Source organism: Varroa jacobsoni, unplaced genomic scaffold (genome assembly GCF_002532875.2).
Source record: "Varroa jacobsoni isolate VJ856 unplaced genomic scaffold, vjacob_1.0 scaffold_216, whole genome shotgun sequence".
Classification (NCBI taxonomy): domain Eukaryota; kingdom Metazoa; phylum Arthropoda; class Arachnida; order Mesostigmata; family Varroidae; genus Varroa; species Varroa jacobsoni.
In genome coordinates this window covers 77-11,875 of record NW_019213118.1, presented here as the reverse complement: position 1 = coordinate 11,875, position 11,799 = coordinate 77, and the positions used below count along the sequence as shown (strand labels likewise).

Sequence of the window (11,799 nt, the reverse complement as noted above, 5' to 3'; positions counted from 1 at the left end):
CCTAACAAGAACCCCACTTTGCGCCTCCTGCGGCCACACAAGATGGCTTTCGCTGTATCGGGTGAGCAAAACTCTGCTTGAGGTGAAAAGAGTCGTCGTATTTTAAGCGCTTATCTGCTACTGCTGTTGGTAAATGAACCAGCTGCAGAGCAGAGCTGGTGGGCCATCTGGTGCATAGCGACGTAAGGAACCCGGCCGTCAATAGAGACAAAAATGTGAGTACAAAAAACGCTATGAAAAAATATGGATGGTGGAAGTCGACGAATGGCGAGTCAAACTATTCCATAGTAAAAATTTTGCACTGTTCGTTGTTAGGTTAGACATGTTGCTATAATATCAATCTATTAAATATGTACTGTATCACAAATTAATTTAGGAATATCTAAGCAATAGGTATTTTTTTTTTTGAAAAAGCTTAAAAACGAAATCAGCTTGGGAAATGCATCCATTACATTATTGAGCGATGGCTAATTACTCAGAGAAGTGCCAAAATTTCTTGTAAAAAGAAGATTAACTAATATATTGTGAGAAATTAATTTGTAAAAAGCGCTTTACGTAGATTTCTGGCATACATTTACGAAGACACTTCCTACATCCTCTCAAGATTCATAAGTTTTCCGAAGTCTGTTTTCGTAAAACCTTAGACTTGCAGTGTTCTCTCGATCCTAATGAGTCTTCGCAAAACGAGAAAATACGTTTACTAACTTGGCTGTATAACGTCAGAACGCATTTGAGCTCACCAAAATAATAATGTTAGCGCATATCCGGATCACAATATTTATGATAGGATCTTGATCGATTCGAACAAAGTAGAAATAATTGTAATTGATTTCAATCTATTTGCTCGCAGATGTATGCAGCAGGCAATATTTCAACTCATTCGTTAATCCGAGGCTGAAAGCGTGGCTTCAACATAAAAGTGTGATCTGTGTCACTTGCGGTGAAGTTTGATAAGTGCAACTATAACCAGTGCAAACTGTAGCTATTCTCAGCTACACTTTTGCTTTCTGCTCCGTACTTCCTTTGAATCTAATTTTCCCTTATCCGATACAATGGGCTAACCCCGTTCCACCACTCAAATAATAAAATAGTTAACAACCTACAGTTGACTTTTCGGGAACTTGGCTCGAGATTGCGCAAGTACTTCAGAGCGGTACTTACGTCTTGAATCAGAACTCTTCAAGCAAATAATTAAAGATTAATGACGACGGTAGTGTCGCAACGAATTCGTTAGAATAAGCACCGGCTTGAATTTGGCAAGCTTCGCTGTCAGGCAATATCTGAATCAATCTATGTAATAAATTGACAATTAAGTGGTAGTGCTGGTAATGTTTACGTAAAAGTAGCAATACAGAACCTCTAACATGTCTGAATAGATTTATATATTCCATTTTCCTTAGTTGTTGTCCTGAAAAGATATCTAAAAGTATTTCATAATGGGAATACTGATATAAAGTTTCATGGGCTTTGGCTTTAGAAAAGCATGTTGGCATTGACCTGTAAACATTTAGTGAATGAAAATATCCCCCACCATTTTATGAGCTAAATTTTTATCGGTTTGAATCGAATCTCATAGTTTATATCCCAGCTCTAAAATATACCATATTTCATAATGACGCTTTTGTCTCTCTATAGCCCCATACTAATCTCTACAACGTTATCTCAGCAGCCTGTTTTTAAGACAACTTGTGCGTTATCGTCCGTTAATTAGTTCGTTAATTAGTGAGTTCAAGTCCGGTATCCCCGTTAAGCGATATATCAGACAACGTGTCCCTAAGATTAGCAGGCAAATACATTACCCGCTAAGTTATCATCGCAACTTAAACAAACCTTTGGTGATCAACTGATACTCGAAGTTTTAGGCCGAGCAAAACAATATTCAATAGCCATATTATACAGCGATATGTATGTCTATTGGTATAACAAAGGTCTGAGTTACACAGTATTCTGATGTTTATTTGCTTACTAATAGTTCATATGAACGTGTATATTAAAGGTAGTATCAGATCAATATCAAAGCTAATCTAAATACTTGAATTAAAAGAATAGAAGCCGAATAAGGTTTTTAAATCAAATTACTCAACTTGTTATCACTAATTGCAGGTTCCCAGCTTTCTTACCGAAGCAACGATATAATACTTATAGTTAGATCTGTACTTTTCTAAAAGGCTGGATCTAATTTATTAGACATATGCCAAATTTCTCTGAACGAAGGAAAGCCATTCCTACAATGTGTAGCCATGATAAGATGATACTGGATATTACGACGTTTCCAAGTAAATTTTGCCTGTGATAATAACATAACTCCGTCATGGCAGAGGTTCGAAGTTATCTATAGGCAAACCATGCTAAAATTGCTCTAGAACGTGACCAAAGCTGATATGATATGTGTGTTGTTAGCAACATTAATTAACAATGACAGACTATTGCTTAACTCTGGAAGGGACCCAGGCATCGCGATGATCCATCTATGTGTCTACCATAGGCCTGTAAGAAAATGCGCTTGAAGAGCGTTTCCTAGAAGAACCCGCATCAACTAAGTCTTGCATTGAAAGGGCATGGATACCGTGTTTGTTTGAACAATACTTCTCAATTAGATGAGTTGTCAATCATCATAATAAACGAGCTCCCTTTAAGTACTGTACATAATATATAACTCTATCATATTTTTTCCTAGTTTTGGCGTATCCGGCGTTACAGATTAGGAAAGAAATATTTCTTTAAACAAATATCTAATCCCTGATAGTTGAGCGGTATTATAGTAACTGCATTATGACAGCTTTTGAAAATTTTGGCATGAATAGAAAGCACCAACCTGAAAGTAGACTTGGCACTTCTTTAAAGGGGAAATTTATGTTTTACATGAGTGAATACTGCCGAGATGGGTTAAACGATTCTCTAAGTAAGGCAGACTACGTAAATACAAACTGCCTCAAACGAGCTAATCCCTGTGTTTTGTAGTAAAGCTGCGAACGCTTCTCTCAAGACATGCCAGTGGGCTTGAAGTATTGCCTCAGATATTTCTTAAATTATTGGTCAGATTAAACTACCGGATCGTCCATCTGTTCTGCTTTATTGTCTGCTCCTGCTTCTTTCCAATATGCGTCTCCTATGCTTTTCCTTACGTTCCGCTAGTCCTATTACTATGTCCCACCATCTAGGGGCCTCTCCCCATGTCGCTGGGTTCGCCATATGTTCCAACGTTTCCCTGATTGCTTTTATTCTAGCCCGTACAGGCTAAAACATCCTTCTGCCTCTTTTAGAGCCTCATAGCGTGGGACTGTCTGTTGTACGTTGTCTTCCTCCCCGATGTTATAAAAACGCGTATATCTATTTGGGCCTCTTTTTTATTTCCACCGTGTACATTTAAAATTGTCCAAAGCCGGCCAATATTGTATCCCACCGTGCGTTAGCTCTCTTTTCTGATCTGATATTAAGCTTTGGATCCAGCTTTCCTTGGATGTCCCCTGCGTATCATCGATCTTCAAACTTCCTGTCAGGTGTCAATAGTGCCCTTTATGGGCATGGTTGAATGTATACAATCATCCATGAGTAGCGAGCTCCTTTCGCTAACGAGATTCTCCCGCTGGAAGGTCCCGCGGCATCAAGCTGGCTAGAGCCGGGGGCGCTTCAACCGAAACCGCCTACTACAGCCGGCTGAACCCGATAGCCAGCATCCTTTGGGTCAACCTAAGTGGATTCCTCTCCTTTGCCGATTGCAATTCCTTGACCCCCCATATGGGTTATGCGTGTAATGCTGTTGATTGCGCAAGCGAGGCTAGGAGCTTGCAGTTGGCCTTCGACGCTCCACCGATCTGCGACAAGATCCAAGTCAGACTGGGAGAGAGCCGCCGGGCTTTTGCCGAAACGTATATCATATCTGCAAGTTCGAGTAGTCCGATGTCGAAGACGACCCTAAGATACTTTGCTTTTCTCGTGATTTCTATCAGCTTGCTACCACAAGGCTCATTTTTTTGTCCACTTCCGACCTGTTAGGTATACAGCCTCCTTTTTAGGTGCCTATTGCAGCTGAATATTACACTATCAATTGACAAAGCTGCTAAAACCTGAGTGAACCACGTATACTTGTGAAATTAATTCTAAGGGATCTTGCGGTTCGAAGCATTAGATTCATACAACTAGTCATAATACACTAATTGTTAGAGACATAAAACGGAATATATAAAAAAACAAACGATAGTCTAGAAAATAAAAAGGTTATAGCAAATAAAATTTAAATACCTAAGAATTCAGTTTTTCTAATCAAGCGTGTCCAATTTTGTTGAGTTCATCATTATATGAAAAATTAAGTTTACTTCCAGAAGGCTGAGGAAACAATAAAATTTTTAAGACCATTACCTTTGAGAACGCATATTCGTAAACATTGTCATATAATTTAGTGACTCTAGTTAGTTCCTAAACAATTAGCTATGACGTGGCTTGGAAGTAGATTTATCCCGAATAGCAGCGTACTCGCAAGGAAACTGTGACATGCATGGCCGCGGAAAGCCCATAATCTACTAGGACGAAACATTTTATTGCTGAAATCGTTGAAAATGATCACTATTTAATCAGCATAGAGAAAATAGCCTATTTTCTAAAGAAGTATGGGCTAGTAAAACGTTATATACATGTATCATATTATATACATATAAGCTAGTCGCATGCAGAATAAAGCGAACACTTCAAACACTGATAATGACGGTTCTAAGCTTCAGAAATTATTCAGATATTTATTACTCAACATATAACGCATTATTCATATACATGGGTATTCCATTGCGTAATTTACACCATTGAGGTGAATATATGCTTTAGAGTCTCCTTTGGCGTCAAAAGCGAGGTTGTGATGACAATTAGCTGAAAATAGAACGTAAGATATTATATTTGGCATATTTATTAAAACTGATTGACCGGTAAACCAATTACAAACAGGACATTACCGCGCTCACCTATCGCATCATTCGGTGAGGCTGAAAAGCTTTCGACTTGGTCCCAAGGTACGCGTTTGGTAAGTTTGAGCCAAAAATGTCTCGAAATACTACGAATTGCGGAGTATTTTTGTTTCATATTAAGCGTAGTAATGGTACTTTTAGGTAATAACTGTGTTTAATATTAAAGCTTGATTGGGAAAGATGTTCTAAATTCTCTCAGAGTATAGGAATTGTCACGTGTATTTGGTGGTGCCATTATCTTGGTATACTACTTCATGTGTGATCTACTATTATGATGTTTTTATCGGAATTGCACAGCGCATCAACCTACGTGAAATTGAAAAGATACAATCGTGGTATGAGGACCAAATTGGATATTAGACTAATAACTTACCTAAACCAGTCTCCATCGTGCTATCGGCAAATGTAATGAATACAATACAGTAGGACTAACGTCAAGAAGCTTCGGCCCAAACAAAATTTTAAAAATAATTATTTTTGCTGTACCAACAAGTACATTTCAAAATACTTATCAGATACTGCAACAAGTTTTTGTAAAATCATAAATAATTGTATGTTGAAAAATCGTACTTTATGGTGAAAATGATACAAACCTGTTTACCAGTGTCTGCTATCAGCTGTTTGAGCATGGCCACCTCGGTGAAGGTCACACCGCCAAGAATTACTACCATCAAAACGTCAGCACGTTCCAGGTATCCGGCAGTCGTGCCGCCCACCGCAGCACCTATCGCACCCATGAGAAAGCCCAGACCACCCTGGATTCCTCCCAGTACTCCTCCGGACGACGAATGGGCTTCAATATCTGGGCAGTCGACACTAGCCTTAAAAGTCATGAAACCACAACATTTCTGTCATGATCATCGCCCAATATAAAAGATATTTCAAAGTCAGCGAATTGAAATTCATTACAATAGCAACTATAACTAGAGAAACAAACGCTCAAAACTGATTTTGAGCGTTAGATCAAACGGAGATACTTGCGAAACGTTTTTACAATGAAAAAACACACTTTGAGCGTTTCTACGAGTTCCACGAGCAGCGGTCTATACGTGGACGGATGTGCGAGATCTCCTCTGGTCAAAACGCGACAAAGACTTTTGAGTGATTTTCTCTGAGCTGCGACTCGTGCTCCAGCTTCCTCAACCTGAGCTATAGCGGCCTGAAGCTTGGCTTCGGTAATATTCAGAGAAGGAACTAAAATACACATAAAAAAGTAGCAGGAACGAACCGTAGTTGCTTTCTAGCAATCACTCAATACAAAATGTAAGTCGTTTCAATAACAAAACAAAAAAAAAAAACGCTTCGGTTAAAATTTAAAAAACAGACAACTCATAAAGGCGATTAAATAAAATCGTAATTACAAATCAATAGCGGTATAATTGTTTTTTGGATCAGGTCAATATCTGTTTAGGCAAAGGTTCGACAATTTTTTGACATAATATCATTGGCATGATTGCCAGTCATGGTAAATTGGGTGAAGCCAATTTCCTAAAATTTAATTATTTGCTAAACTGCTTCGAGTACTAAACTTAATAACGTAAAAACAACAAAACGTTGTTTTAATAGTTACCAAGGTGTTTGGCTAGATCCGACCATTCGCTAGGGTCCCGTAGGGTGTCTTCTGTGATCGCGGCCAGCAAGCCTTGCTGAAAGCCTTCTTTACTACGCTGATCGACGTAGAGGTCTTCGCCGCAAAATGAATTGATGTACAGAAACATTGATACTAGATCTTCAAAATCTAGTTTTCTAAAAGGATAAATATGTCCATAGCCACGGATTATTCGGGGCAGCAAGGATAACTTGTGATACTTAACCTGTTCGTTGTATTTTAGCTTATACTTCCATTCAAATCTGTTAGAGGACCATCGCAATGGTGAAATTTTCGTAGAAACCTTTTAGCGTTTAACTCTAAATTCATAAACAAACGACTGGAAACTTATTGATGTTAAATTTGTGCAGTTTGTCATTCAATCATTAAAGGCAAATAAGCTTACGTTCCACCGCGACCTTCTGCTAACTGCACAAGCGCTTCCCCTGCGTCCAGTGCTCCGCAGAGTGAGTTCTCAGTGGCATTATGGGTAAACATCTTTTCGATAGAAAGCTTTTGACAACGACGTTGCATTGCTGGACTGCTTAATGCTTCAGATAGTGCAGCTACAGCGACTAACGTCTGACCGTTCTCTAACATCTGATCCAGTGAGCTATCTCGAAACACCTGCATTTCATCAATGCCGGTATAGTTATTTAAATTATTAATACGTTACATATAGTAGCAAATAGTCAAACTGCTTAGCTTTTCGATCTTTTAAGCACAGGAGAGCTTGCGTAGTATAGCATTTACTTAGCTCTTAGGCAATTCTGCAAAGTAAGACTTGTCTATATAGTTTCTCTCTATATGACGGATTAATACCTAATTGGTAATATCTAAACATTTGGCAATCATGTGAGTGTACCTGGAGATTTTTGCGGACAAAATGAACTGGATCTTCGTCGGGTAGAAGCTTTCCTTGTAGCCCGCAGCACTCTGTTAGAGTGATAAACTCGTTTTTTACATACAAAGGGCTCTGAAAGTATTTTCCATATGATATGAACTTCAAAACAAATCTGTTAATCTTTTTAAAACATCTTTTTTTTTTTTATATTTTTTTCGTTTCATTTATATATTTATAACATACAAATTTACCAATCCTACTATGAACAATTGGCATTATATTAAGTAGCTTTCGGATTTTTAGTGCTATTAATCTTCCAAACGGGATCATGAGGCTCGATTTTTTAAATCCGATAACGAATGTATTTTTGTCTTGGTACATAATGGTAAAAGAAAACGAAACGAGAAAACCCTAAAGCGAATTATGGAGTTATTGCGCAAGACATACGCGTAGCATTAAAAAATAGCCGCCTTGTTTATGGGAAGAAACTGTCTAAAAACAAACACTATAGATACTAATGTGTTAAGCATAATATAATTATAATAATATATTATAATATACATTAATTATTAATTAATATGAGAAGCAAGAAGCCATACTAATTTCCATTTGAGATCATGAATTTCTGCCAATTTAGCTTGGGAGAGGCAACTCAGAGTTCCTTTCGCCACGGTTGGTCCTGCGCTAGTTAGACCCCTGAAATTATTCAAAAGCAATTCGGTATGGTAAAATGTCTAGGCCAGATTTACTTTTGCATACATATTGAATTCAAAGCAGCATTGAAATCTTCAAATTTTAACGAAATCAGGTACTACTCTATGGAGTGCCGCTTATTTAGTAGTGCCAAATTTCTATACGCCATCTCTATAAACTTCGGTAGACTTTTTGATGTGCTCTTACTCTTTAGCGTGGCAAATCGGAATCATATCCACAGAAACATCAATTGAGTCGAAAGCAGGAAGCACTGCACGAATGATATCCAGGATGTTTTCATTTCCATAAGAAAGGGGTGCTACGAGGTCCAACGAACGGTCAAACAAGAGCACGCATGCCTGAAAGGTCCGTCATCACCAGTTTTTATACATTTTATCGTTCTAAGTTCATTTGCTGCCCCTACTCAGTATCCTAAAAGCCCATCGTATAAACCTGACTTTTTCTTCGATGGTTAAATAGCACTTAGCCCGTTTCAACATGAGCTCCGAATTGTTTATATCTGTGCAGTGCAGGGCTTAATAAATATGTTTTCTCTAATACGATAAATGGAAGTTCCTACTATAATGGAAAAAACTCGAATAGTAACTGTTTCTTTCTAGTCTTCGACTAAACTGTAGCATACCTTTTTTGCTTCGTCAGGCAGTTGCTTTCGTCTATTGATAGTTCCTTCGAAATGTTCCAGTTCGTCCGCAATAGTATATCCCAATCTTCCTAAGGAGAAAAGCTCATCTCGAAGTTCAAGCTCGCCGATAAGTAGGCTTAAAGAAGAAATCATTGGCGCTAGAAGCGCTTTCTTTTCGGGAGGGAGTATCTGATGGGAGACGGATGCGTCTTCAGCTATTAGCGGCGGAAACAGGCCGCACAATGGAGAAAGAACTAGAAGATGCGGAAGTACACTAGACATGCCTATCGGTATGTATACCACCTTCGGTTCAGTCACAAAAGAAACAACGATGTAGTAGAGCAATGACTTTCCATGTATGAGGTTTATAACTTTCAACAAAGCATCAGGGTATTTTAACAACATATACTAGAGGTCTGCCTAGCACATAGACAGAAAACAGACCTCCGTTCCGAAAGAACGGTACCTTATCATGCAACAGACGATGCATCCTTCACATTACTTTTTTGAATTAGAACTTTATTAACCTGCATTGAGCATGAGGCTTTGCTCCTGCTTCAACCGTTCAAATGAAAAGCGAATGGTTTAATTTGATGATAAGCTGCTTGTATAAGTCTTATTATACCGGCCATTTATCTATCTGCGAGTAATATATTTGCGTTTTTTAATAAATTAATATGCAAATTGATTGCTGCTTCTGAAGCTACCTTGCTGACAGTTTCGTCGCTACCCATCCAGTTGCGGAGCTGCCTTTGTAAGCAGATAACTTCTTGTGCTGCCGTTCGTTCGGATGTCGATGCTATGGGTGCGCCGGTAACCACTGTCACACTTTCAAAACACGACTTCTCAAGTATGGAACGAATTACTTGGAGAGACGGCGGCGTCTGCACGTTGCCGCTCAGGAGGAATAGAGCACGGGTGTCTGATGGACCGCTCGCCTGCGAAACAAAAAATTAAACTTGAAATTTAACTAACAGTTTCAAAAAGAAGGTGAAACTCGATTAACAGAAGTTAGTTTTTTGTCTTTAACAATCAACTTTACTCGAAAATATAGAAGCGTATTTCCAAGCTATTCTAATGGCACCTAATTGTAAGTGTTTCGAATGTTAATTGGCTTATGCATATGGCCTATTCATTAATTGTTTTTAAATGGAAAGGATCAGATATTGTTGAACAACCACCAGATGTTATGGTACTATCACACAGATTTTATTGGGAAAAAAAAAATTAATCTCACCTGAGAGTGAGAAAAATCTTTTACGGCAGTCGCTCCGGCTTTTTGAAGTCTGCTAACTCCGCCAGCCCACCGAAGCGATTCACACGCACCAACATCCAGAAACACGACCGAATTGCGAGCTTCTTTCAGAGCAGTGTCCCACAAACCTGACACCGAACTAGTAACGTCGGCAAAACGTGTTTCCGACTTAGATGTTACCTACAAAATACCATTTTGTATTCCGATTATATTCGAAAGTGTACATTTATCCTTAACTGTGAAACACTTGTCAGTGTCTCGGGATAGGGCATTATTGACTCGAGAAAAAACTATTTCGTGAAAAGACGACAAATATAACAAATCGTTGGGAGCATGCTGAAAACCTGCAGCAAATGGATGTCACCCGTTGGTAAAATTCATTCAGCCAATATATTTATAAATGAGGAAATCGCTATTTAAGACAGACTATAACAAGGTTTTCAAATAGGAAACAATCCCGTTTTTTTTGACAATACATAATACTCAAGGCGACACCAGCATGCAACTCTATTGCAGTTAAGATAAATCAACTCTGTTTATCAATTTTTATTGTGGCTGTAAAAGTCGCTCAAACAAGTACTAATTATTTAGAGTTTTAGTAGTAACTGACCTCAAATTTCATGATATACTATTACTACTATACAATATTTCTAAACTTCGTAAATAATACATACCATTCTTTTTTCTCTTGTCAAGCCAATGTACATACGAAATGTCTTCCACCTTTGCCAAAATCGTTACGTTATCACGAATCGTATTCTAAAAATTTCAAACTGAAATTGGAAAGTGAGCAATTTTAAAATTACATGAATATTTAATCGAACATCAGCATCTTTCAAAGTAGTCGCTCTCAGATGCTTGTAGTGTTTCGCTAGCTATTTTACGCCTAGAGCTCAAAGTTTATTTGTAAACAATAAAGCGGCCTGTTTTTTGCGCGTGTCTGGGACACTCAGTCTAAACTCTGTGACCTGTGTTGTAGTTGTCCACTTTATGAAACTAATCCAACATGTTCGAAATATGAGTTTGCTGTGTTTTTCTTACGGAGGGCAGAAGAGTTGTTACTGTTCCAATTGTACAGTGAAGGTGAATTGAAAACCTGCGAACTGTTGCTTTTTTGTGTCAGTACAACTATCATCTTGTTAAACAATTGTCACCTCTCGGCTAGCAACCTGTCGTGTCTCCTGTGTTTTTTCATCACCGACTTTCTAGAAACTTTTCACGTACGGTTTTATCCGAAATCATGTAGAGTAGCTGACTAAGTGTGGCTCTAGATGGGCTACGGCTGTAGATATCTATCTTATAACGTAATCATCATTAAATAATTAACTTGTTTCCCCATTGCTTCAGTTAAGTCTGAAGGACATTTTTTGAAAGGGGTATTTGCACAAAGCTTAGATAATAGTTATTATAAAGATTGATACAACATATACCTGTTTTTTACTTGACGATCATTCGTGTCAGATGTCAGTGGATGAACCATTTTATTAAAACAATACATACTCTTTAAAATCTATTTTGTCAGATATTCGGGTGTAACGAATTATCATTGACGATTTTTATTATTTCGTCGGTTAGAAAGCCATTTTTGTTTGTTTAGTTCATTTTAAATATCTTTGACATTTTAAATGACTTAGCTCGACTATGAAGGCTATTTCTTTGGTTTTCCATGATCCTTTTTTACCACACGCACACACACACACATACACACACGCACACACACACACACACACGCACACACACACACACACACACACACACACACACACGCACACACACACACACACACACACACACACACACACACACACACACACACACACA

At 38.2% G+C, this 11,799-nt stretch overlaps 1 protein-coding gene across 2 annotated transcripts; it reads right to left on the bottom strand.

Moving 5' to 3' along the window:
• Nucleotides 1-4,705: 4,705 nt before the first annotated feature.
• Nucleotides 4,706-10,871, bottom strand: LOC111273702 (sec1 family domain-containing protein 2). Of its 2 annotated transcripts, none has more exons than XM_022855586.2 (12): nucleotides 10,653-10,871; nucleotides 9,961-10,158; nucleotides 9,431-9,661; nucleotides 8,724-9,026; nucleotides 8,288-8,439; nucleotides 7,987-8,083; nucleotides 7,409-7,546; nucleotides 6,950-7,170; nucleotides 6,526-6,701; nucleotides 5,965-6,149; nucleotides 5,549-5,776; nucleotides 4,706-4,860 (listed from the first exon to the last, which is right to left on the bottom strand). In XM_022855586.2, the coding sequence occupies exons 1-12, from the start codon at nucleotides 10,683-10,685 to the stop codon at nucleotides 4,789-4,791; spliced, it is 2,034 nt and encodes a 677-aa protein (XP_022711321.1). In that variant the 5' UTR covers nucleotides 10,686-10,871; the 3' UTR covers nucleotides 4,706-4,788. The 2 variants fall into 2 exon arrangements, with proteins under 2 accessions (XP_022711321.1, XP_022711322.1); XM_022855587.2 differs by having other exon boundaries at nucleotides 7,409-7,519.
• Nucleotides 10,872-11,799: the final 928 nt, after the last annotated feature.

Coding starts and splice junctions, on each gene's coding strand:
- LOC111273702 (XM_022855586.2), bottom strand. CDS start 10,685: ATGTACATTGGCTTGACAAGAGAAAAAAGAATG. Junction 6,702..6,949: donor GCAGAAGGTCGCGGTGGAAC/GTAAGCTTATTT, acceptor TTATCCTTTTAG/AAAACTAGATTTTGAAGATC. Junction 6,150..6,525: donor GGATCTAGCCAAACACCTTG/GTAACTATTAAA, acceptor TGTGTATTTTAG/TTCCTTCTCTGAATATTACC.